Source organism: Garra rufa, chromosome 7 (assembly GCF_049309525.1).
Source record: "Garra rufa chromosome 7, GarRuf1.0, whole genome shotgun sequence".
Classification (NCBI taxonomy): domain Eukaryota; kingdom Metazoa; phylum Chordata; class Actinopteri; order Cypriniformes; family Cyprinidae; genus Garra; species Garra rufa.
Genome location: NC_133367.1, coordinates 42,102,199 through 42,125,706, shown reverse-complemented (window position 1 = coordinate 42,125,706; position 23,508 = coordinate 42,102,199). Strand labels below are relative to the sequence as shown.

General features: G+C 39.2%; 1 protein-coding gene across 1 annotated transcript in view; it reads left to right on the top strand.

The window, feature by feature from the left end:
* LOC141338173 (uncharacterized) overlaps nucleotides 1-20,938 on the top strand; it is a 28,683-nt gene extending 7,745 nt beyond the window's left edge. Inside the window, exons 3-6 of the mRNA XM_073843728.1 lie at nucleotides 559-666; nucleotides 1,060-1,356; nucleotides 20,419-20,700; nucleotides 20,775-20,938. Coding sequence (XP_073699829.1) covers nucleotides 559-666; nucleotides 1,060-1,356; nucleotides 20,419-20,700; nucleotides 20,775-20,938 — 851 coding nt within the window. The remainder of the gene's footprint in view (nucleotides 1-558; nucleotides 667-1,059; nucleotides 1,357-20,418; nucleotides 20,701-20,774) is intronic.
* The last annotated feature ends 2,570 nt before the right edge of the window (nucleotides 20,939-23,508 follow it).

Genomic DNA, 23,508 nt, shown 5'->3' with positions numbered 1-23,508 from the left:
GAACAGACTGCTTTCTCTTCTCAATTCAGCTTGTTCAGTTGAACAACAAATACCCCAATGAGGCAGTGTCGCTTATTCAGCGTTGTTACTACATTTAGCATTACGGTGAAGATTGGATTAAAGGATTAAAGATGTTATGGTAACACTTTAGAAGAGGGAACACTTACTCACCATTAACTATGGCTTTTTCCTCAATAAAATCTAAATTTACTTCTTATTAATAGTTAGTAAGGTACTTGTTAAGTTTCGGTATTGGGCAGGATTAGGGAAGCAGAATAAACATATGTAGAATAGATCATTAATATGTGCTTAATTAGTACTAATAAATAGCTAATATTCTAGTAATATGCATGCTAATAAACAACTAGTTAAGATACCTTAAAATAAAGTACAATTGTAGAAGCTCTGATGCTTTATAAAGGGTCAAATAAGAGATTCTTAGACTTGGCAACCTTTACTAACCTTTGTGGAGAAGAATTGTACTGCCAGAGGAAATGTGGTCAGGCTGGTTCAAGTGAGTTCAATGCTCTGTAATCTGTGAAAAACTCTGTTCTTCAGGTGCGTTTGGTGATTACATTGAAAAGAAATCAGTGATAAAGGGAGATTCAGTCACACTACAGTCTTTTTCTGGAAAGAACAATGATGTGATTCAGTGGGAGTTTGAAAGCACGTTAATAGCTGAAATCAATAAACAGACCGACAGAATCGCTGTCTATGATGATGTTCTTGATGGGAGATTCAGAGACAGACTGAAGCTGGATCATCAAACTGGATCTCTGACCATCACAAACACCACAACTGAACATGCTGGAAGTTATGAACGACAGATCAACACTAGGAAACAGTTTTTTAAACTGAATGTCATTGGTGAGATAAATATCACTTCCACCCTTTTTATATTTTTAATCAGCACAAACATGTAATTATTAATCCAAACTCTATTTTCCTTCTGATGTTTGTTTCATATTTATATTTCAATATATTTACATGTAAACAACAGCCATTATCTGTGTTGAAGCCTGTTCTCTTTGTTCTCCTTGTGTGTGTTTGATGATTCAGTTAAAATATCAGTGAAGGAGGGAGATTCAGTCACTCTAAAGTCCGGTCTCACTGAAATGAAGGATGATGATCAGATTCTGTGGGATTTTGAACACACTTTAATAGCTGAAATCAATAAACAGGCTGACAGCATCACTGTTTATAATGAAGTTCTTGATGGGAGATTCAGAGACAGACTGAAGCTGGATGAACAAACTGGATCTCTGACCATCACAAACATCACAACTGAGCATGATGGAGATTATGAACTACTACACGTCAACCACAAGAGATCTTATTTCTATCTCACTGTCATTGGTGATAGAAAACATTTAAACCAGTTTCTTTGATGACAACAGCGAAAGTCATTGTAAGATTCTATAACATCCTGTGTCCTTTGTAATATGTCTCTTAACATTGTAACCTGTGTTCTCTATTGTATTTGGAATATAGACAATGATGTAATGACAGATCATGTGACTGTCTGGGACATCTCGTACCCTTTCCATCTTTCTGCTGACAGTCAGATTTCACTTCCCTATATTTACTAATAAATACCAACTACCTTTCCCCAATAAACGAGTCTTGAATGAAATGCACTATTGCTGTGTCTGTCATTCTTGGCTCCGGGGTCCCGTACCTGTGCTGTGTGGCTCAACTCAGATCGAATCTTAATTCTCGGCGATTATAGAATATACATTTATTCTAACAGTTGGGGGCTCGTCCGCGAAAGAGGGGAAATCTCTATGAATCGGGAAAACGTCCCGAGAATTTGTGAGGGAAAGACGCGCCGGGGAATCAAAGTGAGGACGGACCTACAATAGAGGGGTAAGTGTTTTTGGCTTACTTTATGTCTCTGTAGGATCCAGATAATCTCATATAAAATAGGACCTATATTAGAGGGGTATCGTTTGCATACCCTATGGCTATGTAGGATCCTGGGAACGGACCTATATTAGAGGGGTGTCTTTTGTATACCCTATGGCTATGTAGGATCCTGGGGACGGACCTAGATTAGAGGGGTGTCTTTCGCACACCCTATGGCTATGTAGGATCCTGCTACCCCTGTTAAGGACCGAGATTGGTTAATTGCTAGTCGTTGGTGGAATGTTAGGTCGTTCCATTGTTGTAACACTGCGGCTGACAACAGTAATTTTATTACTAACGAGGGAGGGCAATTAATAGAATCACTAGTCGCTAGTGGAACGTTAAGCTCATTCCATGGTTGTTGAGGTTGAGCAATACAGTACATGAAATTTGTGCACAAAATTACTAACCACTAACCCTTTTCTAAAAGTGGAAGATGGGGGGTTCAGTATCAAGACCGTTACCGGGGGAAACGCCAGTCGATTTTATGTACCGAAATAATCAGGGATTTTACACGGAACCGTACGTTAGTAATATGGCGGGTTGTTCTGAGCAAATGAAACCACAAATCGAGACACCGTATCCACGAGAGGGTTTATTTACAGACGATGGCATGCAGCTGGCCAGAAGTCTAGTAAAAGAGGGATGGGGAGACCCAAATTGGGATTATAACTATATGACTAAGAGTTATAGTGTCTGGCAAAATATGAAAAGAGTCTGGGATGAAAGTCCAGAGAAAAAACAGGTCACGGCTTATATGGCTAGAGTGACAGCAAAACCCCCTCCCTATTGCATGCCTAAACCCTCAGCTCCGTCTGAGGATAAACTTAAAGCAGTACAAGACCAACCGTCCGACTTAAATCCACCTAAAGCCAATCAGAAAGTGATGATTTGGTTAAGATCAGGTAACGGTATTTCTACTAGACCGATAAAAATGGCAGATATGGAAGCAATATGCAAAAGCTTGCCTTCCCCTCAGAATCCCAGCCAATTTGTCACTATTTTGAGAACACACACAAGATACGCACATTTCACAGGGGCAGATTATAGAGCAGTTTTAGCAAGAACTTTGGAGGCAGATATTTCTGAAGCAGATTTGATTTCAGCCTGTCCAACATTGGATCGTGATAATGATGTGATATCGGGCTCAGCTACTGCTGCAAGCCCTCACAAAATTTTCTGGGAAAAGCCTGAAAACCATGACACTTTCTTTTTTTTTTGTTAACAACTGTTTATTGAATTTTTTCAAATAACAGTAATATGAACCAAAAATCAAACGTGCAAATTAAGAACCCATCCCACCCCTGGTAGACTTTAAACAAGACAAAACAAGACAGAAAACAACAACCACCAAAAAAAAAAAACACATTTTTACAACGATTTTAGAAAGGATGACACAACATTAAAAGCAGACTGCCATAGATTTACAGTTTTGACATTAGATCCATGTATACGAGAAGTTGAGAGTTCCATTGATATAATGTCCAACAAATACACCGTCCAGGTTCGTCTGTCCATTGTGTGAGGAGGACTCCAACGGTTGACTAGCAATTTTTTTGCTGCTGTGAGAGCAGATAACAGTAAACATCTTTGTTGGCCAGATAAAGTAAGGTCCCATAAATCATTCATGAAAAAGTGCCGTGGAGTTAAACCTATCTCAGTGCCCAGCAAATATGATAGATCCTGTGAAAGTTGAGACCAAAAAATTGAGAGAGAGGGGCACTCCCAAAAAAAATGCAAAAATGTCCCTAAAGATCCTTGTGAACAGAGATCACACTTAGGAGAAGACGACAGATTCATATAAAAACGTTTCATTGGAGTCAAGTAAACCCTATGAAGCAATTTCCAATGAATCATTTGGTGGTTAGGATTTTTCGAAGACAATTTAAACATACCCCATACCTGATCTGAAAATAAAGCATTCACATCATCATTAAGATCTTTGGCCCAAACAGTTGTAATAGATAAAGGTTTGTATGAATGCTCAAGAAGAAAGTGATAAATAGCTGAAGCAGAGGAAGGAGATCCCTCAGAAGGAAGAATTAGTTTGCGCAAAGGATGAATAGGCAACTGAGAGTTCCAAGGCACCCCATAGGCCCGTAGGGCCGATCTAATGCGCAAATACATGAAAAAAGAGGTGCCAGGAAGATTATATTGAGTTCTGAGATCCTGGAAGGATTTTAAACCGTTGTCATCATAGATATCTCCCAGAGTGTTTACTGTATTATAAGTCCATTGCGGACAATGAAATGGAATATTGCCTGATAAAAGATTCTTATTGTGGAAAATAGGCGAATGCTTATGCCATATTGTAACTTGTTGTGAGCGCCTTTCAACATCTCTCCATGTGGAGAGGAGGTGGGTTACAATGGGACCAAACTGAGATTTACACTGCCTAAGCGGAACCCCCGAAAAAACAAGATGCTTCAATTTATAAGGATGAACGACAGATTCCTCAACTGCTCTCCAAGACACAGAGGCGTCAGAATCAAACCAGACTGATAAAGGGCGGAGGGAAAAGGCTTGAGCGTACAGTCTAAAATTGGGAAAAGAAAGACCACCATGTAATCTGCAACGTTGTAAGGTAGTCAGTTTAATACGAGGACGTTTCCCATCCCATATATACCGTGAGACACATGCATCTAGTTTGTTCCAGTAACCGACAGGTGGAGAAACAGGAATCATGGAAGAAAAGAAATTAATACGTGGGAGAACATTCATTTTAATCACTGATATACGAGCCTGAAAAGAAGTAGGAAGACGAGACCAATTTTCCAAATCTGAAGATACTTTAGCTAGAATACTATTATAGTTTTTTGAGATGATTTCTTGTAGAGAAGGAAAAATATCTATCCCTAAGTACTTAAAATTTTGAACCAATGGAATAGATATAGAAAGGGGCATTGAATCAATTTGGGAGTTAAGGGGAAGTAGACATGACTTACTCCAATTTATTTTAAAACCAGAAAGATTCCCAAAATGGTCAAATAAATTCAACACATGAGGAACAGAATATGACGGCTTCTCCAAAAACAATAAGATATCATCAGCAAACAAGGAAATATGGTGATGAGTTTTCCGTATAATTATGGGAGAGATAGTTTCAGATTGTCGGACCGCTTGAGCTAAGGGTTCCAAGGATAGAGCAAATAACAGAGGAGAAAGTGGGCAACCCTGACGAGTACCTCGATGTATAAAAAATGGTTTAGAGCAAACCGAAGCTGTAAGAACAGTAGCTGCTGGGTTGGCATACAGAATTTTTATCATGTTTATAAAATTCGATCCTAGACCCATATGCTGTAGAACCGCCCATAAATAGTTCCATTCCAGCTGATCGAACGCTTTCATTGCATCTAAAGATAATACTGCACAAGGGGAAGACAACATATCAGATGAATTGATAATGTGATATAACCTGCGTAAGTTATCCGAAGCTGAGCGAGATTTAATGAATCCAGTTTGGTCATGATGAACTAGCCTATTCATAAATTTCTCTAGACGACGAGATAGTACTTTAGCATATAATTTAATATCAGTCCCTATCAAAGAAAGTGGTCGATAGCTAGAACATGAAGTTGGATCTTTCTCTTTTTTTAACAGGAGAGAAATGACAGCAATATTAATAGATGGATGAAAAGAGCCTTGAGTGACTGAGAAATGTAACATATCTAACAAGAGGGGGCCTAAATCCGACCAAAAAGTAGTATACAATTCGATTGGAATACCATCTATACCTGGGGATTTCCCCTTATTCATAGATCGGATTGCTGACTCCAGCTCCTGAAGAGTGATCGGTTCAGACAAGCATTCGGAATCTGAATCTGACAGCCGCGGTAGATCAATGTTGGACAGAAAAGATACAAAAGAATCAGGGTCACCATCAGCAGAAGAAGTATAGAGGTTCGAGTAAAAAGAGTGAAAGGCAATATTAATGTCTTTTGGGTCTGTCATAATATGCCCCGATTGGGATTTCACTGCTGAAATATTAGCAAACTTTTCACTATTACGAAGTCTTAGAGCTAAAAGGTGGCTTGGTCTACTCCCTTGAAAATAGTAATTCTGTCTGGATCTTTGAATCAGGAATTCTGCCCTGGATCTCAGCAATGAATTGAGTTCAGACCTAACCGCCATGATTTTGCTGAGTGTATTGTCTGAAAAACAACGTTGATTATCTCTAGTCAGATACTGGAGCTGTGATTCCAGCTCGACTATCTTTTTGTGTCGGTTTTTCTGAAGGAAAGAAGCATATGAAATTGAGTTATTCCTTATAAATCCTTTAACTGCATTCCAAAGAGTTCGCGGATCATCCACTGAACCTCGGTTAATTTCAATAAACTCAGCAAATTTATTTCTGAATTGACTGCAAAAATTTGCATCCTGTAACAATTTAGGGTTAAATCGCCATCTAGTGGCACGAGATGGTCGAGGGATCAAAGATAATCTGCACAAATTTCCATCATGATCCGACAGAGATAAAGAACAGATATCAGCATCACGAACAGCTGGAGATAAAGAAGTAGAAATGAAAATATAGTCAATTCGCGAATAGGATTTATGAGTAGCGGAAAAAAATGTGAATGACTTAGCAGAAGGATTTAATAAACGATAAATGTCTACCAACGAGGATGAGGTTACACATTGCCGAAGTTTGTCAGAACAAAGAGCTTGAGAGTGTGATTCCCTTGGTCCAGATCTATCTAGAATATGGGACATTACAGAATTCATATCTGCACCCAGTACAATTTCAGAATCCGAAAATTTCAAGAGATAAGATGATAAAACAGAGAAAAATGTAGGGTCAGGAATACAAGGGGCATAAACTGAAAGAAATACAATATTCCTGTTCTCCACAATTGTTTTTATATATGTAATTCTACCGTCTGCATCAAAACCTTTATCTAAAATAGTCATATTTAAAGTTCTCCGCACCAAAATTAAGACACCCTTAGTTTTAATATCTGAAGATGAGTGAGATACCACTTCATAAAACTTATTATTACACCTGTGAATATCCTCCTCTTTCAAATGGGATTCTTGAACTAACACTATATCAATTTTTCTTCTTCGCAAAAAATCCAAAAAACCTGTACGTTTGTGAGGGCCATTTAGGCCATTAATATTACAACTCAGAATATTGAGGTCAGTCATTAGTATCAAACAGAATTACAGCATAATATGACAAAATACAAGCTTGAAAATAAAACCCGTTGAGTCTACCATTAAACCACCCCCCACCCTTCCCAACACTATTCAAAGAGAGATCAACACAGTCCCATGAACTATGGCAGATCAAACCAAGAACAAACCTTAATCTGCCAGCCCCCCTTATTATGATCCGTGGCGTCAACAAAAACCTGCACATTACTGAAGCACCAACACTGGCCCCGTAGTCACATATTGACTAGGTAGTATATCCAGAATAAAGAATAAAAATAAATAAATAAATAAATAAATAAAATAAATAAATAAATGAATAAATAAATAAAAAGGAAAAAATAAATAAACAATAAATAAATAAAATAAATAAACAATAAAAAGTAATAAAACTAAGAGTCTCCAAACTGCCAAAAATCACAACGCCAGCCATAAACAGTAAACGTTACAGTATAGACATGTAGTTTCTACTGTGAATTAAGAAAAGAAATAATCATTAAAGTGAACAATGGAAAACAGTCACCTAACCACTTTTAGCATCGCTTCTCCGATTAGACAGCAAGTAACCGTTCACTGAGACATTGTGGATGAATGGACCCCGAGAAATACTCTTGCTTCTTCTGGGGAGTATAGCATCTTAGTTTCACCTTGATTGAGAATGACTTTCAGTGTTGCAGGATAAAGAAGAAAATTCTGGATGCCAGCTTCCCTCATTTCCTTCCTAACTGGCGCAAATGCACTTCTCCTTTTTGCGGTGACGGGAGAAAAATCTGGAAAGAAGGAGAGCGTTGCTCCGTCAGATGTTTTCACCGGGGCATGAAGTCTGGCTGCACGCAGAATGAGCTCCCTGTCCGTGTACCGCAGCAATTTAAAGAGGAAAACCCGGGGTTTAGCTCGATCTGAGGAAAGCCTAGTGTACACGCGATGCGCTCTCTCCACTTCCAACTCTTTGCCCGCCAGGGACGGAAGCCATATCGGTAGCGATCTTTTCAAAAAACCCATAGGGTCATCTTTTTCGGAACCCTCAGGTAATCCAACCAGCCGTAAATTGCTGCGCCTATTGCGATCCTGTAGATCCACTACCTGTTGTTCAAGCGCGGCTACTCGCCTATCGTGATCTGCGACAACTTTCTTTTGTTCTCTCATCTCCCCAGTAAGAAGATCCAATTTAGAGCATAACGACTGAACAACTGTCATGTGTGAAGCAAACTCTTTCCGCATCGCCGTCAACTCATTTTTTAGAATGTCCTCAAACTGCGCAACAGTGCTCGCCATCTTGTCAACCATATCGCTTGTGTTCGGTGACTTTGATTTCTTCTTAATCGGAGAAGCCGACGGAGACAAGTCCTGGTGTTTACGATTGTATGCCATCTGGCGAAGTATTATTAATGAATGAAACTTAGAATGAAACTTAAAATAAAGTGAAAAAAAACTGCAAAAAGGGGCCAAAAGTGCAGAGCTCTACTCAAGTGCGTCTAGGTTCATGAGCACGTCACGTGACTCCCATGACACTTTCTTTAAAGAATTGAGAGCTTTTCTGGATAAGCGTGTAGGCAGTAGACAAGATTTATCATTTGCTGCGAATACTAAGCAGAAACCGAAAGAATCTGCCTCAGATTTTTATCTAAGGTTCAAGAAAGCATGGACTGAAGAGTCTAAACTCCCAATAAACCATGCAGCAATGGGGTCATTGTTTACCAACACTTTATTTAACAATATGCAGCCAAAGCAGGCTCAGTTAATCAGAATAACAACCACAAATTTGCTTAATATGAGCACAGATGAATTGGGGAAGCGAGTTAGGGAACTAGAGTCATCTGGGGGATTTGTAGTTAAAACAGAGACGGCTATGTTCACTGGGCAGAAGCCTCAGAATAACCAACATGACCAGAAAGCAGAAGTGAAACCACACTTGGCTCAGCCAAAAAAGCCAAGAATAGTATGCTACCACTGCGGGTCTCAGTCATGTAAGTGAAACTGCTGGTTATTGAAAGGTCAGATGCAGAGAGAGCAAAATAAGAGGAAGTTTTACCCACAGCAGAGAAGCACAGATTATCCAATTACCTGACAATAGGGAGACCTACAGAGTGATGTCAATTCAGAATGGTCTAAGATAACACTTACCTATTTGAATAATGATGAAGATTTGCCTTATTTTACATTAATGGTGCACGGTCAGCCTCAGACTTTCCTCCTTGACACGGGGGCTGACCGGTCCATGACGTTTACGCACTATGAGGGTCCTCTTACTTGTAAAATAATTAACTCTATGGGGATTCCAGGAACTGACATTGAATGTCCCATAACACCTCCTTGGAGGTAAAAGTTCCTGGGTTCAAGCCATTTTTTTCATGCATTTACAATCATCCCAGGAGCTCCACTAAATTTATTAGGGCAAGATTTGATGCACAAATTGAATATGGATATCAAGTTCATGGATAACCAAGTTATGTTTTTCTTCCTATCAAGCTTACAGGCTTCAGTAAACGCCATGCCGGTCTGGGAAGAACTCAAAGATTCACAAGTAACCACACCCAAGTCTGGCTTACCACAAAGGGTAGAGACCATGATTGATCCATCATTATGGTCACAAAATAAGGACCATACAGGTTTTATTGATATGGAACCTTATAAAGCTAAGCTCAAGACTGACAAACCAGTCTACGTAAAGCAATATCCTTTGTCCAAAGACAAGGAACAGGGTATTAAACCATTGACTGACAATTTTGTCCAGCAGGGTGTCCTCGTGCCAACACATTCACCATATAACACACCCATCAACCCAGTGGTGAAGGCTGATGGGAAAACATGGCGTTTGACTCAAAATTTGAGGGCCATAAATTAATTGATAACACCACTTGTACCAATTGTACCTGACGTCCAGATTGTAATTAATTCTATTCCATGTACACATGAATATTTTACAGTCATTGATTTGTGTGCAGCTTTTTTCTCTGTACCTGTGCATCCAGAGACTCAGCCTATCTTAGCTTTTACCTTACAGAACATGCAGTTCACCTGGACACGCCTTGCTCAGGGCTACGTGACCTACCCTGCCAGCTTCTCGGTAGCTGTGCAGAGGACAATCGCTAAAATGACTGACTTGCCTTCCACAGTCTGTGTATATTCTGGTCTCGGCTGAGACCAAGGAAGACTGCGAGAGAGCATCAATCGTGGTTTGCAACGTGCTGGCGGAGGCCGGATTCAAAGCCTCTAAGGAAAAGTTCCAGTGGGTACAACCCAAGCCGACCTACCTGGGACACATCATAATGCCAGGTCTACGGGCAATCTCGACGGACAGGGTCCAGATGATCAGGAAAATGCAGTCCCCAAAGACTGTGCAGTAGCTTCAAAGTTTCTTGGGACTGGTGAACTGCTGTAGATCTTGCATACCTGACTGTGCTATACATGACAAGCATCTCAGAAGCTTGATTGATCACAAAGCCCAACAAAGAACGCTTTTGAACTGGACTGATGAGGCTGAACTGCATTTCAATGCACTGAAGAAAGCCATCACAACGGCTCCCTGGATTGGGCCTTCCAGATTTCTGATGGGATTTTCAGCTACATGTCCGAGAGGCGGAGGGGGTGGCCATGGGGGTCCTTTGCAACAGCATGGTTCCACGTATAGACCAGTAGCATACCTGTCTAAGAAGTTAGATAATATAGTTTCAGGTATGCCAGCATGCCTTCATGCTGTAGCAGCGGCTGCTATGGTTGTACAGATGGCTGAGAAAATTGTTCTGTCACATCCATTGACGTTGTATACCTCACATCAGGTGGGAGCAATTTTGCATAACATGCAGACACAACACATGATGGCACAAAGACGTTCAGGCTATGAGGCAATCCTGCTGGCCACACAAAATCTTACCATTCAGCCAACTTCGTCCATTAATCCTGCTTTATTAGGAGGTTTGGGAATGGCCGATATGGTAGATAATGATGAAAGTCATGATTGTACAATTGAATTGACTGCCTCTTGTTCTTCCAGGGCCGATCAATCGGATTCGCCTCTGGATGGGGGGGCACAAATATGTTGATGGATCATGCTCGAAACCTTCTGATGGTGTCTACCTTTGTGGGTATGCTGTGATATCAGACATAGGGGAAATAATAGAGGCATTTGCCTTGGACTACAATTCGGCTCAAGCTGCTGAGTTAGTAGCATTAATAAGAGCATGTGAGCTGATGGCAGGAAAACGAGTAACGATTTACACTGATTCAAAGTATGCATGGGGGGTGGTTCATCATTTTGCTAAAACATGGGAAGCTAGAGATTTTAAAACGGCAGATGGTAAACCAATAGCGCATTTGAATCTAATAGGACAGCTAACTAGAGAAGTACAGCTACCTGCCAAAGTGGCCATAGTATAGGTGAAAGGTCACGCAGCGGGAGATGATGAACAGGCTGTAGGGAACAGGAAAGCGGATGAAGCCGCAAGGGAAGCGGCCAAGGCGCAAATTAAACCACCGTTCAACATGAGTAACGAAAGTCAAGTAACTATGACTGTCCATATAACTAATGTACCTGACAATGACATTAAGATTTTGCAGAGTCAACCTACACAAACTGACTTGCAACACTGGAGTGAGCACGGATGTGCTCCGGATAAAGACGGGATTGTGAGAGATGAGAAGGGAAGGGTAGCACTTCCAAAGTTGGCATTGGTGATTCTTATTAGACATTACCATGGCCTGTCGCATACAAGCGGTGCAAAGGTAATACAAGTAATCAATCGTTTGTTCTGCATTGCAGACGTACACAAAACAGCTAAGCTTATTCTAGATTTATGTATGACGTGCACACAAGTAAATCCGCATAAACCGACTAAACATAACGCCCTAACACATCCAGAAGCACCTTTCCAGAATGTGCAGATTGACTTTATATACATGCCACCCATAGGTAACTTGAAGTACCTGTTGGTCATAATTGACCGAGTTACAAAGTGGCCAGAAGCATTTCCTTGTGTAAGGGAAGATGCAAAAACAGTGGTTAAGATGCTAACCAAAGAAATAATTCCTCGATTTGGCATACCTACTACCATTGAGAGTGATAATGGGACACAATTTGCGTCTAGGGTAACACAATTCCTAGCCAAAGCATTGTCCATTGATTGGCATTTCCACATACCGTATCAGCCGCAATCGTCGTCAAATTCGGAACGCCTTAATAGGACTATTAAGGAAAGGCTAACCAAAGCCTCAATCGAAACAGGGAAGAAATGGGTAGATTTACTACCTGCAGTATTAACTGAAATAAGAATGACTCCATCTTCCACCACTAAACTCTCACCATTTGAGATACTAATGGGTAGGCCTTTCCTGACCCCTTGGGTCAAAGGCTGTGCCAGTATTACTTCCCTAGGTGACCTGGAGGTGGTGCAGGAGGACTACGTGACTTCCCTAATCGAGAAGCTCAATTCTATATGTGCTGATGTTTCTTTGTGTTTTCCTCTCCCCTCAGAACAGCCTACTCACTATTTTGTTCCAGGCCAGAATGCTGATCCCAAGTTTAAAGCCAACGAGGGTGGGAGAAACGAAGTACATTGGACCAGCCACTGTGATTGCCGTAACCAGGACCGGAGTTCTGATGGATTATCAGCCACAGTGGATACATGCTTCACGACTGAAGAAGTGTTCTTCAGGAGAGCAGGCAAGCGCCAATTTAAAATAGAATCCTGGTAAAGGGGATTCCCCTTACTGCCTAACAGGGAGGAGGAAAAACACTGACTAAGCTGAGGAAGGAACTACCTCTTATAGTGAGGTGGGGGTTATCCAAAGCAGGAAGATAGATGGTCCATTGAGCCAAACAGTGTTAACTCTTATACAACCCTGTATGCACTAAGGGCCCTATTCTGATTGATGGATTATCCACCACTAGATGGTTTCACTCAGTGCCCGGTTTTAGAAGCTATTCTAGTGTTTGATAATAAAGTTGTTGAACTAGCAAGAGCAGTTTGGAAGAAGAACTAGAATTAATTAAAGAAATAATTCTTGAGAGGATCTTCCAGACAATTTAGATAACATCACGGATATCATCACCCACATGAAGACATCCATCCCGGACCCGAAGAGAGTCGACTCCTGGTTTAACTGGCTGGACGGACTCTGGGGCGAATGGGGAACCTGGAGTTTCACCAATGTTGTTCCAATTATTGTTCTGATGTTTATTGTGTTACTAATCGCTCTATGTCTAATGCAGTGTATTGGCAATTTCATTATGCATACTATTACATCCATCACAACAAGAGGAACTTATAAAGTTATGCTCACTGTTCAATCAAGTAGATGAAGATGAGTACAATAATTATGATGGTATTTATCAGCTAGAATCTGAAGGGCATAATCTGAAGGAAGTCTAGACACAGGTCTAGTCAGAGTTGATATATACCTATATACTCAATGATGAATATGAAGTGTATCTGTGTGTCCACATTTAACATTGATAGGAATGATGTGATTTGTATTTTAACATGAAGACACAGGATTGTTTGTTGGTGTAAGACATTCTGTCTTAAAGTGGCCATTGTAAGATTCTATAACATCCTGTGTCCTTTGTAATATGTCTCTTAACATTGTAACCTGTGTTCTCTATTGTATTTGGAATATAGACAATGATGTAATGACAGATCATGGGACTGTCTGGGACATCTCGTACCCTTTCCATCTTTCTGCTGACAGTCAGATTTCCCTATATTTACTAATAAATACCAACTACCTTTCCCCAATAAACGAGTCTTGAATGAAATGCACTATTGCTGTGTCTGTCATTCTTGGCTCCGGGGTCCCGTACCTGTGCTGTGTGGCTCAACTCATCTTAATTCTCGGCGATTATAAAATATACATTTATTCTAACAGTCATTCATACCCTATTATGTTTGTTTATGATATTGTTGCTGTGGCAGAACGCAGAGGGTTTAACAAATGAAATGTAGAGCGACTGCACCCCCTTGAACTCTCACCAGGGACTATCTAATGAATTGGCTCAGTGTAGGAGAAAAAAACACATTTTGAGAAAACAGCCTTTAAAAATATGTATTGCAATTGAAATCTATCGACACAAATAGATAATTGCCAAAAGACAAACACGTAACAGTGTCTTTTGGATGTTTTCTTACAGCTAGTCAGAAAAAACATGTTATAAAAAATAAAAAGCTCAAAATCTCAAACTTGACAGGTGCATGAAAAAAAATTGTTTTTGCCTGCAATGTTTCTTAAACAAAATGCATGAGTATACTAGCAGAATACAACTACTAAACTAGAAGTTTACTGAAACTATACTTCAAAGTGTACTAAAAAAAACTATATAAGTTCTCTGACCTGCCACATTTATTTCAAATCATATGTGGTTTCACTGAAATGGATGATGGTCATGAGATTCAGTGGAGGTTTGGAGATGAAAAAACTTTAATAGCTGAAGTCGATAAAAAGGCTGAGAGATTCGATGTCTATGATGATGTTCCTGATGGGAGATTCAGAAACAGACTGAAGCTGGACAAACAAACCAGATCTCTGACCGTCACAAACATCACAACTGAACATGATGGATGTTATCAACAACATAAGAGTTTTTATAGCAGGCCTTACAGGAGGCCTTTTTTTTTTTTTTTTGTTTCATCATCTACGGTGAGTCAAATATCAGTTTCACGTGTTTTATTTGGAAAGTATGACAAATTGCAATTTACACGAACAGCCAGGTTTATGTTGAACTTTCTTTTACATTGTTTACATTTTCTTTTTTTTTTTTTTTTTTTTTATTACATTTTTCAATAAAACAACAGTGGTACTGGTATCTCGTAGCAACAAGTACAGTCGTTTTTGTTATACATTCAAATGCATACAAATGTTTAGAAACAAAGACATAAATAAAAGGAAATTATAAACCAAATTTAGAAAGACATAGTCACTGAGTATCCTCAAGAAAGTTCCAAAGGGAGGACCAGATGCGCCAGAACACCTCGGATCTTTGATGTAAATCATAAGTTAATTTTTCCAGTGGTAAAAATGTGGCCGCCTGACTTAGCCACATATTGACTGAAGGTATCTGAGTAGTTGACCATAATAATAGTATACATTTTTTGGCCAAATATATACAAAAATTCAATACACATTCTTTATCACGATCAAGACACAGTTCCACTGTACAATTAAGAAGGTATACTTTTGGTGACAAATCAAAAGTCTTTGCAATTATTTTTTGAATAATTTTGTGAATCTCTTTCCAGTACATTTTGATTTTGTCGCAGTCCCAAAATACATGCATCACTGTGCCAATGTCTGCCTTACATTTAAAACATAGCTGAGAACAATTGGGAAATATTCTGTGGAGGCGAACTGGGGTTAGATAAATCCTGTGAATACATTTATAATTTTGTTCATGAACCGAAATTGAAGTACTTTTGGGATAGATATTTGAGCAGACAGATAGCCATTCCTCATCACTAAAAGTAGACCCCAAGTCCTTTTCCCATATCACCCTTAAAGAGTCAAAGGTTGAGGGACCAATATTAGACAGCAATGTATATAATTCAGAGATCTTTTTTTTAAGTGTACATGAAGACAAAAGCAGTTTTTCTATTTCAGTAAGATCAAATTGTATATTACCTTCTTTTAACTGTAACTCTAAAAAATGTCGAATTTGAAGGAATTTATAAAAATCTTTACTGGGGAGACTAAATTCCTGTCTTAGCTCCTGAAATGATCTTATTTGGCCATCATCAAATAAGTGACCCAATTCCGATACTCCTCTTGACCTCCAAGTCAAAAGGCCAATATTCTGTATGGGAGTGGGAAAATCAGGATTGAGCGTAATTGGAGACTTAAGAGACAACTTATTTGGGATGGATAAATATTTCTTAACATCCCTCCACACCAAAAGGGTATTTGTTACTGTAAAAATACTAGTCAGATGTTGAATTTTTTGTTCATTATGAATAAATGGTAGGGAGCCTAATAGCCTGGGAAAGCATCTTGTGGATTCAATCCCAACCCAGCGTGAATCAAATCTGTAAATAAACCAACTTAACATGTGCTTAATTTGTGCAGCCCAAAAGTATAATTGTAAATTGGGTAGTGAAACCCCACCCAATTCCTTTGGTTTCATCAAAAGCGAAAGTTTAAGTCTGGGTTTCTTGTGATTCCAAATATACTTTGAAATTGAAGAATTAATCCTCTTAAAAAAGTTTGTATTTAGGTAGCATGGCAGATTCTGGAATAGAAAGTTTAATCTCGGAAGAATGTTCATTCGTATAACATTGATCCTGCCAAAAAAAGAATTTGGAAGGTTTGACCAATCTGATAAATTCTGATTAATTTTTGTAATTAAAGGGGAATAATTGGCTTTAAAGAGGTCTTCCAAATTGGGAGTAATATTAATTCCTAAATACTGAAATCCAGAAAGTGCAAGACGAAAGGGTGATTTTGAAATGTCTTCAGAGGGAGCATGCATATATAAAGCTTGAGATTTGTCCAGATTAATCTTGTACCCTGAAAAGTTACTATATTTTTCAATTACTGTAAGAATTACATCGGTAGAGGTGTCAGGTAATTTAAGATACAATAAAACATCGTCTGCGTACAAAGATATACGATGTTCCTCTAGACCTATTTTGATACCATGTATGCTACTATTAGTTCTCACAGCAACTGCCAGTGGTTCAATAACCAGAGAGAATAACAAAGGCGAAAGAGGACAGCCTTGACGACAGCCTCTGCTTACTGAAAATCTATTAGATAACATTCTATTAGTGTTAACCTGGGCAATAGGATTAGAATATAGGCGTTTAATTAAATCAATAAAATTAGATCCTAACTGTATTTTATCTAAGACTGCAAAAAGAAAAGGCCATTCCACCCTATCAAACGCTTTTTCGGCGTCTAGGGATACAATAAAAGCAGATTCCTTGGTAAAATTTAAATGATCTATAATATTTAGAACTCTTCGGATATTGTCTGAACCGTACCTGGATTTCACAAAACCAGTTTGGTCTGAATTGACAACGTAAGGCAAAACATTTTCAAGCCGTCGGGCTAAGGACTTGGCTATAATTTTATAATCTACATTAAGTAAACTAATTGGTCGATAAGATGAACAATTTGTTGGATCTTTCTCTTTTTTCAGAAGCAGACTGATAATTGCCAATGACCAGGATTCAGGCAAAGAGTTCTTCTCAAAAATGTTATTTATCACCTGCATTAAAATAGGGGAAAGCTCAGACCAAAACTGCTTATAGAACTCTAACGGAAACCCATCTGGGCCAGGAGCTTTACCGGATGGCATTGACTGAATAGCATGCCAGATCTCATCCTTGGTAAAAGGGGCATTCAAAAGACTCCTAGCATCATCAGAAATACTGGGAAGAGAAATCTCATTTAAATAATTAAGCAAATCCTCATTTGATCCATGGTAGTCAGCTGTATAAAGATTCCTATAGAAATCAGAAAAAGAAGTATTAATGTCCTGAGGGTCAAAAGTCATGTTGCCTGCAGATGTCTTAATTGCTTTTATAGTTCTTTCACTCTGCTCCTTTTTTAACTGATAGGCCAAAAGGCGACTGGGTTTATTACCAGACTCATAGTAGCGCTGTTTTGTATAAAATAATAATTTCTTGGTATGTTCTGTGTGGTCTAAGTTAAGTTTAGCTTTAGCATTATTTAATAAAATCCAATTATCTTGATTTGGCAAACGTTTATGTTGTTTTTCCAGGCGAGATACTTCAGCTTCTAATTCTTTTCTTTTCTGCATCATAAGTTTTTTCCTTAAAGCAGCATAAGCAATAAGATGACCCCGCAACGTAGCCTTAGCTGCGTCCCATTTTATTGCAGGAGAAACTGGTGAGTTCTGATTGTCTTGCCAATACTGAATTATTTTCTGTCTAAAAAAAGCGCAGAAACTAGTATTACTTAGGAACGAAGTATTGAATTTCCAATAGTTAGACTTTTGAATAGGCATACTAATATCAATGACTAAATAAACCGGGCCATGATCAGATAACACAATAGGGCCAATTTGACAAGAACTCACATAGTGTATACACTCAGAAGGTATGAAAAAATAATCTAGCCTTGAATAAGATTTATGGGGGTGAGAATAAAAAGTATAGTCTCTGTCTTTAGGATGCAGCTCCCTCCAAATATCTACAAGTCCCAGATCTTTACAAGTGTTACGTAATATATGTGATGATTTGCCCATTGAAATCTGAGGTGAGGATTTATCCAGATTTCCATCAAGTATGCAATTGAAATCACCTCCTAAGAAACCAATGTTTTTGCAGAGCTGATTAAACTTTAGAATCACATGAGACATAAAATTGGGGCAGTCCACATTTGGGGCATATACATTGCCTACAGTAATATGTTTTCCAAGAATTAGACCAGAAATTAGCACGAATCTTCCTTCAGAATCATACTCAGCATGCTCAAGGACGAACGGAATGTTTTTATGAATAAGAATTGCGGTGCCCCTACTATTTGACGCGAATGAGGAAAAGTATATCTGGCCGACCCAGTCTCTTTTCAGCTTCAAATGTTCCTTATCGGATAAATGCGTTTCCTGTAATAGCGCTATAGATACACCTTCTTTTTTAAGAAATGTAAGAATTTTCTTTCTCTTAATTACATGACCTATGCCTTTCACGTTCCATGTTACTAATTTAAAAGAATTAAGCATATTAAAAATTGCAACAAAAAGTCATATGAATGATAGTATGCAAGGAGAAAAATTATAATTGTGCCAGTACGAGATACCGAATACGAACAAGAGAGTACCACAAATAGAACGCAAAACAAACCTATAAAACCCTCCCCCAAAGACCCCATCCCCAACTGATGAGGCACAGATAATATCAAAAAGTCACAAAACCAAATAAGGAACTTTGAAAAAGTTGACAACAGCATATACTGAAACCACCAAGTTATAGCTCCGTCATAGCCCGCTCCGCTGACATCTCTAATAAATAATTCTCAGTAATGGGTGACACCATTGGAAAAAAATAATAATAAACAAATAAATAAAGCGATTAAAGTTAACATATCCAATAGAATTTTTTTTTTTTTTTTTTTTTTTTTTTATATCCGCCACAGAAAAAAATACCTTGAGCGTTACAACCCTCCGTGGCGGGCGGCAACATTCTGGATATTAACTAACTGTTACCTTGGAAAGTATCTTACTTGTCCAATGGAATCATCAAAATGTTCCACCGAAAGTTAAAGTATATATTTCAGCCAAGAGTCAAATTTAGCTGTCAAGGGAGTCCAAAAAAGCCTTGGCTGAGTCCGGGTCGTTGAACAGGCGAATCTTTCCATTATGTAGACATCTAAGCCTGGCCGGATAGGCAAATCCACGATACATACCACGAGCGGCAAAAGCTTTCCCCACAGTCCCGAACTCACGACGCTTTTGCAGCAGACCAGCTGACAAGTCCGAGTAGAATCGAAGCTCTGAGCCATTGTGAGTGATCGTCTTCTTCATGGCGGCTTTCAAGATTGCTTCTTTATCAGTGAACCTCAGAAACCGAACCAAGATGCTTCTCGGGGCTGAGTTCGGATTGGCAGACGCGAAGGTGGGAGATCTATGAGCCCTCTCAATGTCCAGAACAGGGGAACCCACTGGCAGGTCTAACCATTTTGGGATTATGTTTTGAAGATACGATGAGAGTGGACCAGAGCCCTCGGCTTTCTCCGGCAGGCCCACAATCTTCAGATTTTTGCGGCGGCCTCTATTTTCAAGGTCGTCTACTTTTGCCTGCAGCTGATCTACCATCGTCTTCAAGTCAGTCACCTGCCTTTCCGTAGATGTTGCCGAATCTTCATTAGATGAAATCCTCCGTTCGGCTTCTTCCAGGCGCGATTCGGCACCAGTGACTCTCTCAGAGAGAGCGGTAAACGAATTCTGAAGGCAAGCAACTGAGTTTGCGATACCCTCCAGATGACTAGTGATTCCATCAAGGCGTGATCCATTAGCCTTTATTTCTGATAGAATCAGTGACATGTCCAGGTGCGAATCGGCTGCGTCAGTGTTAGCATTAGCCGAGGGCGCATGGACAGCAGGCTTCTTCGTATCCTTTTCTTTAGCCTTCTGCGAACGCGTCGAGGCGAAAATAGGAAAATCCTTATCAGAAGGAGTGTCTGACATATTTATAGTTTGTTCAACGAAATGAAATTAGAATTCGGAGGAAAAAGCGTGATTTATTAAGTAAGTCGAGCGGAGCAAAGAACTCACGCAGCCACCTCACTCCGGGTCACGTGACATCCCCCCATTGTTTACATTTTCTACTTTTAACCCTCTCCATGTTTGTTCCTCGTCTGCCTGAATATCTTCATTCCTCCTTTATCTTTACTCTCTCGTGTTTCCAGCTCGTCTACCTGTTCCTGTCATCAGCAGAGACTCTTCACAGTGTTCTTCATCACCATCCTCATGTTCATTGGTGTGTTTAGCTGTGAATGTGAGAGATGTGGGTCTCTCCTGGTACAGAGGAAACAGTTTAATCTCCAGCACCAGTGAGTCTGATCTCAGCATCAGTCTGTCTCTACGTCTGGAGGTGGAATATCAGGATGAAAACTCCTACAGCTGTGTGCTCAACAATCCTGTCAGTAACCAGACCACACATCTCAACATCACTCAACTCTGTCAGCCGTGTCCAAGTACAGCAGCGCTGATATTAGTTGATGTCGGCGCTGATATGAGCATTTATTGACTGAGCTGATCTCAGTTTGCTGTTTTTATTCCTCAGGCTCCGCCCACTGTTGTAGTCCTACTGAGGCTGTGATCCGATTGGTCCTCTCTGCTCTGGTGGGCGTGGCTACTGTCATTGTTCTGCTGTATGACATCAGATCCAGAAGAGCTGAAGGGGGTCAAGTACAGATTCATACATGAGGAGTGATCGTGTCATTTCTCACATATGTTTTTTTCCAATAATAATCATTTATGGCTTTATATGTTCATCTTTTTCATGATGTGGCCAAGTGGAGAAAATTAACAAAACTTAATGTTAAGCATAAATGGGTTGTGGCTCCTTTAAGAGGCGGTGTTGCGACACTTGCTTTGCGGTGCTCCAGCATGTAACCATTGTGTACCAATATCAGTATGACGGGAGCAGTGAACGCGACTAATGCTCCAGGTTATGCACCACTAATCTGAATTGGGCAAGGTAAATGTAGATCTTTTTGTAGAAGTTGTGAATGAATCTCATTAAGTATGTACGAGAGCATAGTATGCTAATAAGGAATGTTTCCTAGATTGTCTTTTACAGACGTTTATGGTTTGCATGTGTGAGGTGGATCAGGCTTGACCACGTTTTGAACACGTGCAAAGACGGGGTATGTACAAAGAATGTTAATGCAATTTCATTTTGTCAATTTAAAGCCCAGTGTATTTTCCAGTTTAAAGTGATTGAAATATGCATGTTAAAAAAACGTTATGAGTGTTCCTAAAACATTTAATACCCTTATAAAATTGTTGGAATGTAGGCTTAACAAATTCCCAGATAGCAAGAACATTTGGGCCAAATGTGGCTGATAGCTGTCACATTTGGCCTAGGTATGGCATGGCTGAGCACATATGGGCCAAACTTGTACCATATATGTTTTGCCATGGCTTTAGAATTGGAGGGAATTTTCATTTGGGTGACTTTTTGTATTAAGGTATATGGCCCATATGACAGTACACAGACAAGACCCATATTTGGCTAGGCTATGGCACATCCTGAAATATGTTAACTTATGGTTAACATTTGGCTTTTACTTGGAAAACACACACATAACCTGCTATAGTCATGTGTGGCTGGTTTGTGGCAGTCCAAATGTCTGCCCATTCATTCATTCTTCCTGTATTCCTATTGGTGGATTGCTGAAAATTTGAAAATACATGTCCGTTATTTCCCGCTCTGCTCCTGAGTCTACAACAGCCTTTGCCCAGACACACTCTTATTCAGGTAAGTGCAGTTTTGGTGTTTTAAATGTTTTCTAGGGAAGTAATGGTACGCTTATTCGTACAGAAAAAAAAATTTGTGCTTAGGTATGTGTACCGAACAAACACAGTTTCGTTTTGACCACGATCATGTGCTGAATTCATATGCGTGAATAAATCGTCACTATACATACCTGCTGTCCAGAAATCATGATAAGATTTGGGTTTTGTTGTTTTCGATAAGTCTCATCTTTAAAATTATGTCTATTATATCAGAAAATTTAAACGATAAATGCCTTTTTGACGCTCTTTGATGTTACGTGACAGACCGCTGTAATGTTACAAGCGGAGAGCGCTTGAATGCGATCATCCTTTCTCCTTTCTACTAGTTATAACGTGATTTAAAAACTAACAAATCTTTCGTCTCACGTAATCTCAATTAGTTTGAATACCGTCGAAAAATGCTAATAAAACAGGATTACCTTACCACCAGCGAGCACTCGTGTCATGGCTTGTTTTAATATTCAAATAATATCTAATACTCATTATGATATGCTAATAATCTTTTTTCTCTCCTTTTTCCTGACAGATTGTGAAAGAAAGGCTGGTGAAACTTACTAAAAGTATCCATTTTTGTACATTTATTTACTCATTTGACATTTACACCACATTTTATGTTCTGTATTGTACTTCTGTTATTAAAATTGTATTATATTAAACATGTCTGTGAATCAATTTTGTGTTTAATACGTGTTTAAGATTTACTGTGTAATTGGTATTTTAAATAAATAATAGGTGTGGCATAAATATGGTTAAATTATGGCTTTTGATCTATCAGCCACATGTGGTCCACATAGGGGCCATTGCCCTTTACAGAACTCAGCCATATAAGAATACCACATAAGATCCATATAACAGCCACATCTGTTTTCATGATTTGGCTCATTTTAGGTTGGGTTATGGCACTGTTTTGGTTCGGTTCTGGGTAAAAAGATGTGGACCAGTTTTGGGCCGGGGAACCTAAACTTATCTGGGCCACACTTTAGCTGTTGGTATGGGCCAGATCCGGCCCAGAGGAAATTTGCTGACTGGGTTGTTTCTTCATACTTGACATGTAATTTCATGAAAACTGTCTAATGGTAGGCTAATTTATTGTTGTCATTTTATTCAAATATTAGCCTCTACCGTATTTCATTTGTATTTTATTTTACTACATTTAATTTCACTGTAATTAATCTCAGAAAGGCTGAGTTTCCCTGTAATTGAGCCTTGAAATTCTTAATGGAGGTGAATATTCCTGGACTGTTTCTGGGATTTTTGAATTCGCTTTTGATCTTTTGATTTTTGTCAAACAACCACAACAGAGACATAAGTCATTTATTTATTTTTTATTAAACCTTTTTTTATTATCTAATTCTCCCATCGATCGCTGTTCTTCCCAAAAACAGCTGTCAGAATAAAGCCCTCTGAAGGTGATTTTTTTGTATCGTGTGCTGCTTCCTTACAACCTACAGGCCATATTTTTGGTACCAGGAGTG